At 34.7% G+C, this 20,679-nt stretch overlaps 1 protein-coding gene across 1 annotated transcript; it reads right to left on the bottom strand.

The window, feature by feature from the left end:
* Positions 1–5,057: 5,057 nt before the first annotated feature.
* LOC143196725 (uncharacterized) lies at positions 5,058–7,619 on the bottom strand. The gene is made up of 5 exons (XM_076404685.1): positions 6,208–7,619; positions 6,042–6,156; positions 5,648–5,975; positions 5,392–5,588; positions 5,058–5,338 (listed from the first exon to the last, which is right to left on the bottom strand). Exons 1-5 carry the CDS (start codon positions 6,494–6,496, stop codon positions 5,299–5,301), a joined length of 969 nt encoding a protein of 322 aa, XP_076260800.1. The 5' UTR covers positions 6,497–7,619; the 3' UTR covers positions 5,058–5,298.
* Between the last annotated feature and the right edge of the window lie 13,060 nt (positions 7,620–20,679).

Raw genomic sequence — 20,679 nt, 5'->3', positions numbered from 1 at the left:
GGTTACGTAGCGATAACCACTCATATCGACACCGAAACGAAATATTCATAGCCATAAAGTATTACTGTGCATAAGATAGGATCATCAAGGTGCGTTTTATTACGAGCTACTAAATAGAATGAATGAAATTCTTACTGCAGTTTACTAATCTACTTAAGCTAAAGTTAAGAATACACTTATACACTAAACAAGTTCGTGTGGTTTGGTTCACTTCAATCTCCTATTGTTGAGTAGCTATATTGCTGTGAATTAGCAACTTTATTTCATGTTTTAATGCGAAATCATCATGCAACTCTTAGTTGGTTACGTAGCGATAACCACTCATATCGACACCGAAACGAAATATTCATAGCCATAAAGTATTACTGTGCATAAGATAGGATCATCAAGGTGCGTTTTATTACGAGCTACTAAATAGAATGAATGAAATTCTTACTGCAGTTTACTAATCTACTTAAGCTAAAGTTAAGAATACACTTATACACTAAACAAGTTCGTGTGGTTTGGTTCACTTCAATCTCCTATTGTTGAGTAGCTATATTGCTGTGAATTAGCAACTTTATTTCATGTTTTAATGCGAAATCATCATGCAACTCTTAGTTGGTTACGTAGCGATAACCACTCATATCGACACCGAAACGAAATATTCATAGCCATAAAGTATTACTGTGCATAAGATAGGATCATCAAGGTGCGTTTTATTACGAGCTACTAAATAGAATGAATGAAATTCTTACTGCAGTTTACTAATCTACTTAAGCTAAAGTTAAGAATACACTTATACACTAAACAAGTTCGTGTGGTTTGGTTCACTTCAATCTCCTATTGTTGAGTAGCTATATTGCTGTGAATTAGCAACTTTATTTCATGTTTTAATGCGAAATCATCATGCAACTCTTAGTTGGTTACGTAGCGATAACCACTCATATCGACACCGAAACGAAATATTCATAGCCATAAAGTATTACTGTGCATAAGATAGGATCATCAAGGTGCGTTTTATTACGAGCTACTAAATAGAATGAATGAAATTCTTACTGCAGTTTACTAATCTACTTAAGCTAAAGTTATGAATACACTTATACACTAAACAAGTTTGTGTGGTTTGGTTCACTTCAATCTCCTATTGTTGAGTAGCTATATTGCTGTGAATTAGCAACTTTATTTCATGTTTTAATGCGAAATCATCATGCAACTCTTAGTTGGTTACGTAGCGATAACCACTCATATCGACACCGAAACGAAATATTCATAGCCATAAAGTATTACTGTGCATAAGATAGGATCATCAAGGTGCGTTTTATTACGAGCTACTAAATAGAATGAATGAAATTCTTACTGCAGTTTACTAATCTACTTAAGCTAAAGTTATGAATACACTTATACACTAAACAAGTTCGTTTGGTTTGGTTCACTTCAATCTCCTATTGTTGAGTAGCTATATTGCTGTGAATTAGCAACTTTATTTCATGTTTTAATGCGAAATCATCATGCAACTCTTAGTTGGTTACGTAGCGATAACCACTCATATCGACACCGAAACGAAATATTCATAGCCATAAAGTATTACTGTGCATAAGATAGGATCATCAAGGTGCGTTTTATTACGAGCTACTAAATAGAATGAATGAAATTCTTACTGCAGTTTACTAATCTACTTAAGCTAAAGTTATGAATACACTTATACACTAAACAAGTTCGTGTGGTTTGGTTCACTTCAATCTCCTATTGTTGAGTAGCTATATTGCTGTGAATTAGCAACTTTATTTCATGTTTTAATGCGAAATCATCATGCAACTCTTAGTTGGTTACGTAGCGATAACCACTCATATCGACACCGAAACGAAATATTCATAGCCATAAAGTATTACTGTGCATAAGATAGGATCATCAAGGTGCGTTTTATTACGAGCTACTAAATAGAATGAATGAAATTCTTACTGCAGTTTACTAATCTACTTAAGCTAAAGTTATGAATACACTTATACACTAAACAAGTTCGTGTGGTTTGGTTCACTTCAATCTCCTATTGTTGAGTAGCTATATTGCTGTGAATTAGCAACTTTATTTCATGTTTTAATGCGAAATCATCATGCAACTCTTAGTTGGTTACGTAGCGATAACCACTCATATCGACACCGAAACGAAATATTCATAGCCATAAAGTATTACTGTGCATAAGATAGGATCATCAAGGTGCGTTTTATTACGAGCTACTAAATAGAATGAATGAAATTCTTACTGCAGTTTACTAATCTACTTAAGCTAAAGTTAAGAATACACTTATACACTAAACAAGTACGTGTGGATTGGTTCACTTCAATCTCCTGTGGTTGAGTAGCTATATTGCTGTGAATTAGCATATTATTTCATGTTTTAAAATGAAATCATCATGCAACTCTTAGTTGGTTACGTAGCGATAACCACTCATATCGACACCGAAACGAAATATTCATAGCCATAAAGTATTACTGTGCATAAGATAGGATCATCAAGGTGCGATTTATTACGAGCTACTAAATAGAATGAATGAAATTCTTACTGCAGTTTACTAATCTACTTAAGCTAAAGTTAAGAATACACTTATACACTAAACAAGTACGTGTGGATTGGTTCACTTCAATCTCCTATGGTTGATTAGCTATATTGCTGTGAATTAGCATATTATTTCATGTTTTAAGATGAAATCATCATGCAACTCTTAGCTGGTTACGTAACGATAAGCATTGGTAATTAATCGTAGAAATTCGTTTTGAGTGCGTTAGATTACTAGTTGGTTTGACGTTTTAGGACAACCCATTAATATTTCCAGTTCATTGGTTCAAATTGACTTTGTGATAAACCAATCTCTTTGATTTTAATTCTTATCTTCTTAGAGAGTATCTTCCGACTAACCAGTACCAACCAGTGCAGTCGATTGTCTTCGAGTCTAATTTGCTCTGCCTTTTGTGTAACATAATATTTGATATGTATGATGTAACATGAATTTTACCCAGCAACGATATGTATGTCGAGCTATTTAGCTGATTCTGCTTTAGGAACCGAGCATCCATAAATTAACATGGATATATTTGGAGCTATTAAACTATATTTTCCTGTCTCCATTCTATTTGTAGATCTTGTTAACATATAGTTAACATAGAGTGTAATCTTTATCTGCTTCCGGGCTTAATTCACTTAAAATTTTTAAAAGCACATCTGTTTGTTGTTTAATTTTATATCTTTGTATTTGAAAATACAATAATGCTAAGCAAAAATTATTATTTTATGTAGAAAAATGTTACAACTATATAATATTCAGCAAACGAAATAAAAGCCTATAGACCTATATCTCTGCTGCCCGTAATATCTAAGGTTTTTGAAAAACTTCTGTTGAAAAGAATAAAACCGATTATAGAGAGAAAAAACCTAATACCAACACATCAGTTTGGGTTTATTAACAAGCATTCAACAAATGACCAGGTCCACAGAATAACAGATCTTATTGAAAAAGCCTACGAAAGTAAAAAAGTATGCTCAGCTATATTCTTAGATGTAGCACAAGCCTTCGATAAGTTTTGGAATGAAGGCCTTGTTTATAAACTACAGAAAATGTTACCAAAACAACACACCCAACTATTAAAATAACTACTAACAACAATAAAAGAAGCTAAAGCAGGTGTACCACAAAGAATTGTACTAGGACCAATGTTTATCTACTCTACACTTATGATATACCACAAATGGAAAATATTACAATGGCTACATTTGCTGATGATACTGCGATTATAGCTGTCGGAGACAATAGCGAAGAAGCCTCACGAAAATTACAACAGGCAAGTGACAATATAAATAATTGGACACAAGCTTGGAAAATAAGAATTAATGAAAGTAAATATGTACATGTGCAGTTCACCTATAAACAGACCGTACAAGCACCAATATCATTAAATAACACTATCATTCCATATAGCAACAATGCTAAATATCTCGGAATGAATCTCGATGCAAAACTTCGCTGGAAGAAACATATAAAGAAGAAAAGAAAATAACTGGAATTGAAATATAGGAAAATGTACTGGCTAATTGAAAGAAAATCACAATTATCAGTACATAATAAATTGCTATTTTATAAATAAATACTGAAACCTATATGGACATGCGGAGTTCAATTAAGGGGATGTTTTGCAAAGAGTAACATAAATAAAATACAAATTTTTAGAACAGTCCTGAGATGTATTGTGGGTGCACCCAAATACTATAGGTCTGATTACCTACATCGAGACCTTCAGATACCCACAGTCAGTAAGAAATTAAGAGAATTGCAAGGGGGCATGAGGAAAGACTCCATTTTCTTACGAATATTGAAATATTTCAACTTTTGGATACCATCAGAACAGGACACAGACTCAAAAGATGGGTCCTCCTAGTTATATACCTATATTTGAGTTATCATAAAGACAAATTGTAGGTTAGACGGAAACGACTAGTAACAATGTATTAATTAAATAATAATAAATAATAACTATATAATTTAAGAGTTAGTTTAGGTTATTTAACAGTCTTTTACCTCGATACTTCGAATTTTCATCAATAGATATCACTGATCAAAATAGATTTGTATCTATTTGCACCTAATAATTAATTTGTATAGTCTATTAAAAATTTCCGTATGCGATTATTATTTCTCATCTAACTAAGGCGAATTTTGATGAAATTGACTTTTCGTTTTCTTTTTAGAACCAGTTATTTTATTGCCATGGGACACCTGTTCGAACCATGATTCCAAAAGTTAATTTGAAAAATCAACTTTTATTATCGGTTTATATTGTAATAATACATTAAAAACGTATTAGTTTTTTACGCAACTCTAATATTCTGTTTATGACTTAAGTTACAGATTTGTTCCTTGTTCTTAAAATTATATTTAAATAGAAATATTTTCACGGTTTTACATACTTTTACGTACTGCTATAATACCAGTTTATTTGATATTAATCCTAATCATTTTCTATACAATTAGGTTTAAACCGATGTACTATAACTCGATTTTGATGTAAACAAGAAATTAAACAACCATACACACATAAACAAATATATTTTGCTTGAACACAAAAACAAATAAAACGGAACCATGTCTGCTGGATCGTCATCATCAAATCATAGCTAGAAACAGCTGCATTTAAATCGTACAACTTGCAAATAGATGCAATATACAATATGCCTTATAAATAAGTATAAATATCATTAGAACAAATTAATAAATACTTAATAAACTAAGCTTGACTGTGGTGAGTGTTGGTTATCCTACGAGTTCGTTCAGTGGTGATAGAAAGGCACTGAATTGTATTTGTAGAATCTGAAAACACGGGTATTATTTAAATGAGGTTTTAGCAGAATGAATAGGTTTACTTTGAGTTCTCTTGGTGGCCTAAGAGACTTTGAGCATCGATGCCTTTATTGAGACCGTATACTGATCCTTCAGTTCCATGTTTATTCTGTCCATATTTGCCTGCTTCACCTTTCTGTGCGTTCACGATGTACTGGTTATTCAAGTGACCAGCTTTTCCTTGTTCCGCCTGGTTGTATTTGCCATTTTCTTGAGCGCCCTGTGAATGATATTGTTTAATAATCCGATTCGGATCAAAACGGGAGTTGTTTCATTTACTTGGAAGGCTGATGTGGCCTGGTTGCCGAACGATCCGGATTGACCCTTGAACGCCAAGTTGTTACCTTCATCGTGGGCTTCGTCGTAGAACTCCTCGGTTTTACCGGATTCGTCTTTGTGATGGGAAGTTTTGAATCCTTTGACGCGATGACCCTTCTTGTGTCCCTGTTGCTCTTTATATTCATCTCCGTTGACGCCCTTTTGGTTAAAGTTCTGACCTCCGGCGTAGTGTTTACCGTCTTCGAGGAGGTTTTTGCCACCGGCTAAGCTGTTGTAATAGCCCTTTTGGCCTTGGGAGTCAATCAAACCGGTATTGCCGTTTGAGTATCTGCAAATAGTATCATTATATTTATATATACTGATGGATATTTTGGGATGTAGTGTTAATACGGACCCTGCAGCTGCATTGTTAAATTCATTGCCTTGGTTTCCTCCGGCTTTGTGGAAGTTAGCATTGTTCTCGTTGGCGTGACCTCCGCTGTATTGGTTTTGGCCCATCGCTGAACCCGCTATAATACGACAATTAGGTACTGTTTAAGCTTAACTCTCTTTAAACTCACCGTAACCACCTCCAAGGCCCAGACCGCCGGCGCCGATCCCGCCTCCAATACCTCCAGCGCCGATCAATTGGCCACCTCCTATTCCTCCATAGCCCAAACCGGCTCCGACGCCTCCGTATCCCATACCTCCACCTACTCCTAGTCCGGCACCACCAATCAAACCTGCACCGCCCATTCCTACGCCTGCACCACCTAACCCTAATCCTGCCCCGCCCACCCCTAAACCTGCTTCTCCGATTCCCATCCCAAGACCTGCCCCGTTTAGTCCCAAACCGCCGCCGATGCCCATGCCAGCTCCTCCTAATCCCAGACCTCCAGCTAGTCCCAATCCAGCACCTCCAGCAGCCAAACCACCGCCTTGGATGATGCCTGGAGCGGCAGCTACCGTGCCTACCAGACCCGACGCTGCTCCATAATAATCATCGTAAACGACATGTCGCTTGACATTCTTATGTTCGGCTCCTTGTACCTGCTGAAAATACAGGAATACTTTGAGTTGGGCGGTGGTAACTCTTCTTCGATACTTACCCACAATACGTCGCCTGAAATGCAAAAAGAAGCGATTAAAACCAAGCAACAGTACATTATTCGTGTATATCTGAAGAATGTACGGAGATCCAAACGAAGGCGAGTGTGGAACTGACTTCGAACACAGCGACGACACTGTTTTATAGGTGAATTTTCTGCTGGTAACGTTTCGCTCGGTTGGTCATTCTTTTGCTATCGAGTTTGGTTCCTGCGTCCTTCGTGTATTGGCAGGAAACGGCGAAGAAAAGCAGGCTAATCAGCTATTTTCCAGTGACAGTTTTGTAAGAGTGCCAACGCGTGCTACCGTTGACTCCCGGCTGGGATTCTCGGAAGGATTTTCGGCGAAGAACTGAGCGGTACTTCGCGCGTCGTCGCCCGGCGCGCGTTATTGCATTAACAGGTCGCTTCGTAATCATTAATGGGACCGTGATGGTTAACAATGTCGAATTATCGCAATAGTTCTGATATTGTCGGTATTTCACACTTTTAAAAACGTTTAATGCCAAATCGTTAGTCCTCATTACAAAAAAATATAAAATTTTTTAGAAATGTAAATTTCAGTGAATAAAAACAGGTATAATAAATTTCTCATCGATCAAGTGATGTGGTGTAAAGATATCAAGACTATTTAAGAAAAAGCAATAGCATCAAGAAGGCGCTTAATTAGAAACTTAACACTCAAAATACTATGTTACTAAATAAATTAATGTAGATATATTTATACCTAAACGTAGAACTAAAAATTCGACGTCCTTTTACTATTTTCAAACTAAACGAACATAATCTCTGGTCTAATGAATGCGAAAATTCGCGTCAAAAGAGTTCAAAATCTGTCAAAAAAGAGGATTACTAGTTAGAAAACTTTCTAACTTGATTAATACAGCAATTTAACTAAAACAGGTCTCAGATATTTGGGAGATTGCTAAAATTATTATGACCCCAAAACCAGGAAAGCCCTCAACTTTTTTTAAAATTATTTATTACATTGTTACTAGTCATCAGCCGACCAACCTACAATTTCTATTTACATTAATATAAATCTAGGTCTATTATCTAGGAGATCTTAGTCTCTACTATAATGTTTATGTATTAACACTGCCGTTTCTCTATTAAATGTACCTCACTATGTTACCGTACACAATATCAAATGGTTTGATTCTATTGAGGCTGTGTCCCGTTCTGGTATAGTCCAAGAGTTGTATTACTACGATATTGATATGAGAATGGAGCCTGTCCTGGTGTCTCCTTGTAATTCTCTTGATTTCCTGAGTGACAGTCGATATCTGAAGGTCTCGGTGTAAGTAATCAGTCCTGCTGTATCTGGGTGCGCCCACAATATTTCTCAGAGCTTTGTTCTGGAACACTTGTATTACATTACTTTTCGCGGAACATGTACAACAGGAACATTGTTTATATAATATCAACGTGATAAATGTGATTTTCTTCCAGTAAATCAATACATTTTCCTATATTTTAGCTCCTGTTCTTTCGATTTATTTTTTAACATGCTCCTTCCAGTGAAGTTTTGCATCAATATTCATTCGGAGATACTTAGCGTTGTTGCTATTAATTATTGTTATTTGTTCTTGTTCGGTATAATTATTCATAAACTGTACATGCGTAGATTTAATGTTGTTAATTTTAATTTTCCAGGTGTGGACCTAATTATTTATATTGTTACTTGCCTTTTGTAATTTTCGTATGGCTTCTTCAACAAATGTAGTCAACGGGGATATTTTCGATTTGTGGTATATTACAAGTGTAAGTAGGCAAATAATTGGCCCCAGCACACTTCCTTTAGCTTCTTTTATGTAGACTTCCTTTTGCTCGACTCTAAATATTCTGCTCTCTCTGCTGCCATGCTACCGATAATAGCTAAGATCTGAAGAACTCCTATTACAATGTTTAAGACCAACTATGAAAAGAAAATTTGTACTTGCCCATTAGTTTTTGGTGCTATGAATAAACCTTTAACAACTGACTAGGTGCATAAAATCACAGACGTCATGTAAAAATCCTATCAAGATAAAATAGTCTGTTCAGCTATATTCTTAGATGTAAGTCAAGCCTTTGACAAAGTTTAGCATGCGGGACTAATCTATAAATTTTGGAAAAAGTTAAAAACACTAAACTCCTAAACTTGTACATCTCAATCATAATATTTAGAGTTAAACATGAGAATATATATTCTACAGTAAAAGAAGCTAAAGCAGGTAAGTGTATACAAATATGTATGAATAATTGTACGGGGAAGTGTATTGGAGTCATTCCTTTACCTACTTTTCATACGTGATACGTGATATATAATACGTGATATATGGAGCTGGTGCGAAGCGCTACAGTGCTGCAGTGCTGTTTTGTGCTGCAAAAAACTAGAGAAGCTCTCAAAAAAAATTATGCAGTCTCACTAAAATACTAAAATATTTTCTATTATTTACGAAAAAGTAAATCCCACTTGGCATTCGCGAATTCTTGTTGTAATAAATGATTAAAAAAACTTTTTTTTTATTTAATTAATGTAGTAGTGTGAATAATAAGAATTTTTTTATACATTCTTACGAAGAAAAGTTCGAATTTAAGCGAGATAGAGAATTTTGAATGAGATAAGAGATAATTTAAGTTATACCATTACTAGATATTATTACAGAGAAATCTGGTGTAAGAAGATGGCGTAAGAGACACTTATTTAAAAAAATAGATGAAATTTTAAAAATCCGTCTTCATAATTTATTCTTCGTATGTTTCCTCCTCTTATCCCACATCTGATAAAGAACGAGTACAATCTGAACTGTCAGTTATTTATTGAAAAAATGATTGCAGGACATTGAATGGTGCACTACTTCTAAAGTTTTTAATAGCAAACAATCTAGGAGCACATGGAAGGAAAATAGCCAATTATTAGGAATCGTGGTAATAACTCCCATGATAACATCAGAAGCCGAAAATTGTTTCTCCATACTATAAAGCGCATCAAAATGTTTCTCAGAAATTCGATGGACAAAGATGGTTTAACAATTATTTCTATGCTATCTATTGATCTATATCTCTGAAATAGACAATGTCAACTGCAAAGTGATTACCAAATTTTCGAACAGAAAAGAACGTAGGATGGACTTAATCTATAAAAAATATGTAAGTTTTTTTTACAAAAATTGCAGAACACCTTAATATTTTTATCAGGAGCCGCCACTGGATTTACTACAAATGGAAAATACAACAATGCCTACATTTGCTGATAATAATGAGATATCTGCAGTTGGAAGCAAGCAGAAAATTATAGTTGGCGAGTGACAAATTTTGAATATACATGTGATCAAACTGCTCATATGACAATAACAATGAATCATATTATAATTTCATATAGCAACAAAGCTAAGTATATTGGGTTGAATATCCGTGCAAAACTAAGTTGGAAGGTGCATATTAAAAAGAAAAGATTTATTTCAATTGATGATTGTTTTAATGTGATTTGTTTTGAAATATTATGTTTATTTTTTTAAATATTTTAAAGTCTACTTTATACCAATGAAGGTTTATCTGGACCGCGTTTAACGAGGATTTCGAACTACGATCCTCAGCATTAAACCTACCGACTAGCCAGTGACCACTTAGAGACGATACCAGAAAACATCCGATCTAACCCAGCCTGGTTATCGGCGTGAATTGTATTAGTTAATTGCATGAGGGCATTCTTAACATTTGCATTTATTTTGGCTGAACTTCTACAAGGTAGTGTCTTGGAACCACTCCTATATCTGCTCTATACTGCTGATATCCCAACAATAAAAGAAATAGCACTTGAGAACATTTGCCGACGACACAGTTATTATGGCAAAAGATGTATCTCTGTAGTAGATCTACAAATAGACTAGAGACTGGAACATACAGCTTAATAGCTCCAAATCTGTCCGTCTTAATTTTGCGTTTTGGCGACAAAAACCTAATTATATCACTTGACGAATGTCCGATTCCTCAAGCAGAATACCTCGGAACATATCTCCATGGTAGTTTAAATTGGAAACATCTTGTTAGACCAAAAGAGGAGCAGATTAGACTCAAAGTCAAGCAGTACGAGCATTACTCAAAAGCAGTCAAACTGTATTGGTTAATCGTAAAGTCAATCTGGACTTATGGCATGCAAATATGCAGCTGCACTAAAACATCAAACCAAGTTATTAATTATTAGTCAAACCAATTAATAATCCAACGCAACCATTATCGCTTATTAATACTACTACACGATGACACATACTGCACGAGGACCTCGGAATCAAATGGATACATGAAGTGATCCAAGATTTCGCCTTAAAACGTGAAATAATATCGCTAAGGCACAGCAACGCGGAAGCAATATAGCGACTGGACAACACACAGGATATTAGAAGATTGAAGCGTACCAAACTACACGAACTAGTTTAGTGTATAAGTGTAATATAAGTAAATCAGTTTTATTTTAATTTGGGAATTACATACTGATGCATGATGTATAAATTCAATGCAAGTGCAACAGAACAGTATTAATAAATTAATTTGTAAATTAAAATTGTACTAAATATATCTATTGTAAGATATAATTAATAAAAATATAACTGTTAATTAATATTTAAATAGTATAAGTATTTATAAATTTTATTCTATAAATATTCCCACTTGGTGCGCTCTCTGGTGATATATACGCGCAAAATTTTGTTGCAATTTTATATATGGTAGTGTTCTATGCCTTTTTATTTTACCATCTGACTATAAGCCCATCAGCCTGATTAGTTAATTTTCCAAACTTACCGAAAAAGCGATATTACACGCTTTAAACAGCTTCACAGACACACACCACCTAATCCCAATCGAACAATTCGGTTTCCGTACCAAACACTCAAGCTTTCATCAAGCTACCAGCGTCGCAGCAACCATCCACTAGGCATTAAGAAAAGGTCGCAAAGCTGGAGCCATCCTTTTAGATGTCTTCAAAGTTTTCGATCAAGTATGGCACAAACGGCCTAGTCTACAAAGCGAACCAGCTTGGTCTATCGAATAACCTAATATCCCTGATTGATTCATACTTGGACGGTAGATCCTTTCAAGTAAGGATCGGTGACACAGTCCCTTCTCGAAAACAGATCTCCGCCGGAGTCTCGCAAGGTGTTCCACTAGCGCCAGCCATGTTTGTGGAGGAGGAAATCAGCCATATAAAGGTTGAACAGCCTTTATATGGCTGATTTCCTCCTCCACAAACATTCCCACACAGCATTTTATGGATATGGTATAGCTTTCTTTACCACCGGTTACAGTACCTACGCCATTCGCGAAAGACTTCAAGTACAACTGAATCAGGCGATTGCGTGGCACAATTTTTGGCAGCTGCAGATTAATCCAAGTAAAACTCAAGAAACGCAAGAAGGTGTTCTGCGCTTATCGTTCCGCTTATAAAGTTCCTATCCCTTGGGTAGGTTCGAATGGTCACCTTAATCACAGCATGCTATTTGCAAAGTCAGTGGCGTGTACAGCCTACTCTTCCCACAACTCTGCAGAAAAAGCAAACTACCAATCCCCGAGAAAGCGACTCTGTACAAGATTCTAGTCTGTCTCTATGAAGCACAGGTTTGGTACAGGTATGTCTGTGAGAGACAGCTTGAACTACTCCAAGTGTTCCAATCCAAAAAAGTTCGCGCATTACTCTTGATTTATGAGGAACATGAACACTCACCTCGAAACAGGCATCCCGTTCGTGAAAAGTTTCACGAACATGCTCAGTGTAAGATTCTCTCTAGACGCCTTAGAACAGGATAACAATCTGATCAAATCCCTACCCATCCTCAAACCCCGGTATGTAAACCAACTACGACAATTCCAGTTGTAACTCAGGGCCTCTGTCGCACGCAAAACACTTCGCACACAAAAGACCATTTGGTTCTAGCTGGTCATTCTAGAATAAGAAAAAAAATTTACGGCGGATGGACACGCTCCAGATTATCATAACCTTTTGACGCGTGTTATTTGGACGGTAGATCGTGTTATTGACTCCTATTTACTAGGTTAAGTTAGGAAGTAGCCTCATCTGTATAGCAGATTTGAAATTGAATGATATGTTGAGACTTTATAACAAGATTCAAGAAGCAACAACAAGAATTCATAGTTTTCATAGATCACCTATTGAAGTGAAGTGAAGTTTCCATAGGTCAATTAAATAATAAAAATCTTAAGAAATACTAATTGTCTTCAGGACAAATTGTTAAACCACTAAGTATAATAATAATTAAAAAAACTTCTTTCTTCTTTCTAAAATATTCTTGTGATACTAATTTAATTTTGTTCTGAAGCAGGTGGCATTGTACCCCACACAACGAAATTAAACTCATTTTTCGTTTAGAATTTTAATGTTTAATTAATTAATTATCTTTAAAAAAGTAATAATTTAAAAGTACTTCTTTTTAAATAATAAAAACAAACAATAAAATACTATAATGGTCATAAAAGGTATTATTATGGTGACTACCCTATTCGTTTCCTATAAACTATACATGTCAACAAGACGACACTGGTATTAAAATCATCATTTCTAATACCCGTTCTCGATACCCCGTCTGTCATAATTAGCCAATGAGCCATAAGAAGCGTTGATAACAAATGTAACATAAATTAGTAACAAATTTTCTTTGCAATAATTAAATAAATGAAATATTTCACTGGAATAAGTAAAGAATAAATAAGAAAAGAATAATAATTAAAAAATAATAAATTAAAACAGTTTTTATACGACACCACCTTCAAACAGTACCTTGCATTATTGCTTGGGATATTAAAAAACAATATTACATTGTATTTTTATTCTTGGAATACGTGTATTGTAATTGCCAGTGTCAACGAATCATTTATTCTGTGATCACTATTGTTTATGATTCGTCTGGTTTCTTAGGTCAATGTATTTCGCGTCATTGTCTTCTCACGTAAATTGAAACAATACATATTTGGATTATGTATACTTTTTTCGCGAGAATCCAAACCGTTAACCTCTTCCCCGATGCGTAGAACGATATTGGACAGCTGGAAAACAGCCCCGTCATCTCCCTTTCCATTTCGTCCTGTTGCTATCCGCGCGACTGGCGGGAGAAGGATTTTGTAGCAGGAACGCAGGAGAAAACGGACGTAAAACAGGTGATTTCAGCCCTTAAAATGGCCAAGGACTGCTTGGCGTTAAAGGCAAGTACCAACGACTATTAGGTCTACATAAATATCGGATATTGCTATATATTCAACATTTACATATCTTGTTAAAAATTTACAAAGCTAATTATTTCAATTAATGTATCTGATTTTTTACTGTTATTAATTCAAGCTGGACTAAGATAAGGCGATAGTTTATATGCCAATCCTTTTAATATATATATATATATATATATATATATATATATAATAAGAAATAGAAATGTCGGAGCATTTGTAGATTATGTAATAACAACAACTCATTGACTAGAACATAGGAGAATACTGAATGATAATTAATAAAGTAAAACGATAGTCGTGGTGGTGAAACAAAACTAAAAGGGTAAAAAAACAATTTACAAACCAACCATAATAGACGTGGATATTATCTTAGAGTAATAAAAGTAAGATACAAGGAGCAGAAATGGAATATCTCAGAAGAGTCAGTGGTTTAGCAAAATGAGAAGTAAAGAACTAAGGAAAAACCTCAATATTGAATCCTCTGGAGATAACAAGGACACTACTGTTGGTGGAGATACAGCGTATGGATGATAAAAAACCGGTAAAAAATATATGGGAAGCGAGAAGAGACCTGAGATAAATATGTCAGAGAAATACTTCAAAAAATGGTAAAAACTATGACCCAACCAGGAAGACTGAATAGTGAAGTGAAATATAGGGAAATGTACTGGCTAATTGGAAGAAAATCACAATTATCAGTGCATAATAAATTGCTATTATATTAGCAAATATTGAAACCTATATGGATATATATTCAATTAAGGGGATGTTTTGAAAAGAGTAACATAAATAAAATACAAATTTTTCAGAACAAAGTGAGAGGTATGGTGGGCGCACCCAAATACTATAGGACTGACTACCTACATCGAGACCTTCAGATACTCGCAGTCAGTCAAGAAATGAAGAGAATTGCAAGGGGGCATGAGGAAAGACTCGATTCTCATGAGAATATTGAAGTATTGCATCTTTTGAATACCACCAGAACAGGACATACACTCAAAGTAATCAAACCATCTGATCTTGTGTAGTATTGTGTAGTGAGGTGCATATAATAAAAAATACAGCAGTGACTGACAGCAGAGATTTAAGTTTTCATAAAGTCAAATTATAGGTTAGTCGGAAACGACTAGTTACAATGTAATAAATAAATAATTTTAAAAAATAATAAAAAACAGAGAATATATGAATGAAACAATTTTGAAATTGATATTTGACTTTAACATGTATATTACAATAATAAAAAACACAATTAAGTTATTTTTTATTCATTTTTAACAATTTAGAGCTATATACAAAGGAAACTTAGTATAAAATAAATAATTAAATTAATAACAAAGATCCAAGAATAAATGTCATATAGTCACATATGTTATATTACATTAATCGTTAAACATCTTAATATTTATCAATGCTTTAAAATGTTTACAAATTTGACGTGAATTCACTGTTATTTTGAATATACTATAGATTTGTTGTATTATTGTGTATTAAATCGAATCGGGTACATTTGTGAGCAATTTCATGTTGAAACCTGCCATTTAATCAAAGTGTGAACAAATATCTTTTCAGTGCGTTGAAAATGTTTGAATCTGTATAGACTAAATCGCATTCGCCGAAAGTTTTACTATTTTACTTCAGTTTGAGAAAAAGACGGTTAAATGTTGTTGAATGTTGTGTCATGCTTTTGGTAACACACGCTCCAGCCTTTCGACGTTTTAAAAGTGGTGTGACATCGAAGACAAAGTGCGTTCTGGACAGACAAAAAAATAAAACGAGGATTTGAAGGCATTCCTCGTTGAATCCTCATGGATGAGGATCACTATCTACTACATTTTCTGCTATTGAGCAAAGGACTGCCCGAAAAACGGCCGGTTTTGAGCCGGAGCTCCTTCTTTAAATATTTTTGGATGGTAGCGTCGGCGTAAAACTGCTCATGCTCTTTTCTCGGAAGATCTGAAATAAAGAGGTTAAATAAGGCTGGGGCCAGAGAGGAACCTTGAAGTATGCCAGCGTTAATTTGTTTTCGACTGGAAAGTGTTTTCCTGATCTTGACCTGGAAAGTCACGTGTCCGATAGATAGGACTTGATGAAAGCGGTTAGGTCTTCTGGGAGGCCTAACAGCACGCATTTTGAGATCAAACCGTATTGCCAGACTTTGTCGAAAGTTTTGGTTAGGTTCAGGAGGACTACTCCAAGCGTTTTACGTTGGTCAACAACGTGATGGATGTGTGCGGCTAGACGGGTGGCCTGATGGATGGATGAAAGCCAAATTGTTCGTCAGGAATCATGTTGTTTTCTTTTGTGAAAGAGCTTAGAGCGTAGATTATTGCCCCCTCGGCAAGCTTTGAAGTGGCACTGAGAAGGATGATGGGCTTGTAATCAGATGCAGATGATTTTGCTCTTTTCTTGGGAATAAACGCTATATGTGCATGTTTTCAAGATGTTGAAATATATTGTAGCCTCATGATAGAGTTAATTAACGACCGGAATGCAAGTAAAGGCACAACAATGTTATTCTTCAGCATAACAACGGCGACTATATGTTGCAAAACCAGAGAAAGCATACTCGAAAACATTAAAATGGCAATTGCTACGTCACCATCCATATTCTTTTTTGTTTTCTTTGTTTACGCCTCCAAAGATTCAAGTTATCACTTATTATTAAAATAAAATGATTTAAGTAAAGTAAAAATGTGATTTCCTTATAACTGGCGCAGTCGAGAGGATTATTTCGGGAAACATTCTCTTTCAAATTTATTCAAATAATGGGAATTGAACGAATTACCAAGAAAAGAAGACAGATAAACTTTAGATTGCCAATCGTTTTGAAGTTAATGGGTTAGGTAAGCTGGAAATACCAAAAAAAGTATTTGTAGCAATTTTTTCTTTTTAAATTTTAAAGTCTCCTTTTACCAACGAGGGTTTATCTAGGCTGGACCTACGGTTCAACGTGGGCTCCGAACCACGGTTTATATTTCACGGCATCATGGCATTAAGCCTACCGACTGGCGAGTAAGCAACTTAGAAATCATCCCAGAAGACATCCGGTCTTATCCAGCCTGGTTACTGGCGTGACTGGGACCATTTTCCTTGTCGGATTTTGCACTCTTGCCTAAAGCAATCACAAATTTTAACTAATCACAAACATACATTTATGATCATGCCCCAGCAGGATTCCGCGACTATCGCAATAGTAGGAGGACCGTCCTGTCGCCTATACTACTGCGCCAGCCGAGATCAAGAAGAAATACATAAAATGAATAATGAAACCTGCATTTTAAACAATTTAGTAAACCAAAGATACATATTTAACAAACACTTTTTGAAATTGCTTTGCTTTTTTACTAATTGCTTTTTTGTTAAATCAGCCACTTTGACTTCAACTTTCTTGTAATCAGGATAGCTCATGACTGACTCATCTTTACCACATAATACCTCGTAGAATAAGTTGCGATAAAAAACATCCTTCGTTCAAACACTACATATTGTTTTGAAGAAGTATGCAGCATTTGATCAAGATCAATTCATTATTTTTTGAAAAATCACGTTCATCGACTTCGAAAATAGAGTTCCAAGAGAAACGCGATTCAAATTTTAAGTTAGAAAAACACGTTGATTTTTTTTAGCTTACATAAATGAAATTAGTTTATAAACACTACATATTGTTATTTTGAAGAAGTATGCAGCATTTAATCAAGATTAATTCATTACTTTTTGAAAAAGCACGTTCATCGACTTCGAAAATAGAGTTTCAAAGAAAACGCGATTAAAATTTTAAGTTAGAAAAACACGTTGATTTTTTTTAGCTTACATAAATGAAATTAATTTACAATCATCGATTCCATTACAATAAAGAACCTGCTGCAACGACAATATCCGGAGCATCTATTTGCTCTTGGCTGTGACGAATTCCTGCTACTCGGGTCCAAGCGTCAGCTTTGTTTTGGGCTACAATTGTATACGGTTCTCGTCCTTTTTTTAAATATATACGTGGCTATTTCGCCCAAATTTCAAATCCGTACCGTGCAAAAAAAGCAATAAAACTGAGATTCCTTCCTTGAAGATGACAATAGCGACAAGTAGAGCAATCTCGAATAGTTTAAACCAGCAGGAAGTATATTTTGAATAATCGCATGGCTCCAAAAGCTTTGCTTTGCTGAGTTCTTCATAAATGCTCTTGATATCTGATTAAACTTCACTTAGTAATGTACCGTAATCTTATCTTAACAATCACTATCCTTCAGAGCCCCACGATGCGTCTGAGCTATTTGGACGATTATCGTGCTGTTGATGTTTGTCTCTCGGGTTATAATGAATGTTAACCATATAACGTATTTCATATTTTGCACGGATTTAGAATTTCTTTATAGCCATATAGATTAATTTACCTGTAAGCTTGCCTTTACAAAATCATCTAAAATATTTAACACTAACTGCCCTTAGGAAACGAGGGTAAGCGAGAAAGACTGACAGACAATGGTTAAGCAGCTGCTTTAAAATATATCTACACCAGGCTGATACGGTCTGATGGGCGGAACTTCCGAAGAGTGTATATTTTAGAATTTAATTCTAATCGATTTAAAATTGGGAGAATATTCTAGACATACTGTACTATTTAATAAGAAAAACATCGATATTATTGAATTTTCAAACCCACCTAAGCCTTTAATCAAAGCATCCCTTAACCTACTAGGACAGTTTGATAAATCAGTGACTTTTTAAATAAATTATAATTTTCGTCGAGAAGCATTTTATTTCTTAACATAACCTGCTTTAATTCAATACAATGAATCCATTGTTTTTTGCAATTTTTAAATTTTTACCACATAATAGTTGTCGTTAAATTGTTGGTTTCAGTGATGACCTCTTCATTCGACCCAAATCTCTTGCCACCTACACGTTTCTTCAAGTTTGGAAACAAGAAATAGTCCCAGAGGACCCATCTGAGAATATGTGGGATGGAGGAGTAAATCGTGCCGAATGTATGGATTTTTGCCATGGCGACAATACACGTGTGCATTGTCTTATTTTTTTTAATTACTCTTAATGGTTCAACAACCTTTCCAATGGACAATAAGCATTTTTTATGATTATAACATATACATGACATGTAGAAAATCACTTGATTAAGTGTGTAAAATATCACTTTAATTATAAAATTGTCCTATAATTAGGCTGGATAGGTGTTAAACGTCTTAGTCTACTCACTTCACTATCACGTCGCAAATTTTGCTGATTAGCGAGAACATTAGGGTGCTCTAACACTATTTTAAAGTACTTAACATAAAGATTCCAAATCACACTTGTTATGGCTTCTAGAGTGATATCGCGTTATATCACTAGAGACATAGTACGGAGCCTATATACTTATTTTGGAATCGTTATATTGGACTTGCTAGCAGTACCTCATAGTTGGAGTCCATATGATTAAATATACTTAAATATTGATTCGTATAGCAATACCTTGTCATTTAATGACAACTTGAATTTGCGCCCGACAAGCCAATATATTTGATATAGTTTAAGTCCAAGTTATTTTCGTTTAGTAAGTATGTGCTTCTTCCAGGTTAGGCGTCGATCTAAGTGCATACCAAGATATTTAACATCCCCAGCTTGGAGGAGTTGACAATTATTGATCACATGGGTAAATTTTGTTTAGTTTGCTTTAATATACCATGTCATCAGCCACAGTTCTATTTTATCAAGGCGTGTTTGAAGGTTCTTTGTTGTTGTTATTTCGTCGTCAAATTTTTCGAAAGGTCTCAAATAATATTCACCTCAAATATTTTCAAAATAATAGATATGAAATACACTGTGTACATCTAATATATACAAGCCACCAATGGCAGATTGAAGCAACTCAGTTATTATGTCGTAAACTATTTAAATATGGCAAGAAGATCGAAGCTTTGAAACCATCGTAGATATATGAAATTTGGAAATTCTGCCCTTAATTGGTTCATAATTTTTCATTAGGGAGAAACCGTAATTAATGATAAACACATTTATAAAAATCATTCCATACAATATTATTCTAATATACTTACTATTTTTAAAAACATAATTTTTGTTCAGAAAATAAAAGATATCAGTGAAAACAAATGCTTTTTCTGAATTCAAAATTTAAATTTGTTACATTTACCCTTTGTAGACGAACATTTTCATCAGTAAAATTGAATAATCATGAAATTCCGCAAGCAGACAAAGTTAAATATCTGGGAATGAATTTGATCGACGTTTGAAATGGAAAAAAACTATATAGTGACAAAACGCAGCAGCGTGGGCTTAAACTAAACCAAATGTATTGGCTGATAGGCCCTAAATCATTAGATAACAAGCTTTTGCTGTATAAGTTAATACTTTTTGACGATAATTTGGGACCATTTGGACCTATTGTATTGAATATTGGGGTACAACTAGCAAATCTAACGTAGATATCCTCCAGAGGTTCCAGAATAAAGTGTTGATAGTCATATTACGTCTCTAACAAACTGATTCAGCGCGATATTGCCTTAGAACCCATAACGCAGTACTTCGAAAGACTATTAGTGCATCCCATTTCACTCGCCAAACAGTTAAATATGCGCGATGACAGTGTAGTGCATAGGCTCAAACGCAAACTACCATACGAACTAATTAATAGACACATAGAGTGAAATTTAATAATCTCTAAAATGACTTAGAATAGTCTTTAGAATAACTTAGGATAGACTTTAAAATAAGTTA

Source organism: Rhynchophorus ferrugineus, unplaced genomic scaffold (genome assembly GCF_030347505.1).
Source record: "Rhynchophorus ferrugineus isolate W39M unplaced genomic scaffold, kcgeb_rfMv2 rfM4, whole genome shotgun sequence".
NCBI lineage: Eukaryota > Metazoa > Arthropoda > Insecta > Coleoptera > Curculionidae > Rhynchophorus > Rhynchophorus ferrugineus.
This window is presented reverse-complemented; position numbering and strand designations above follow the sequence as displayed.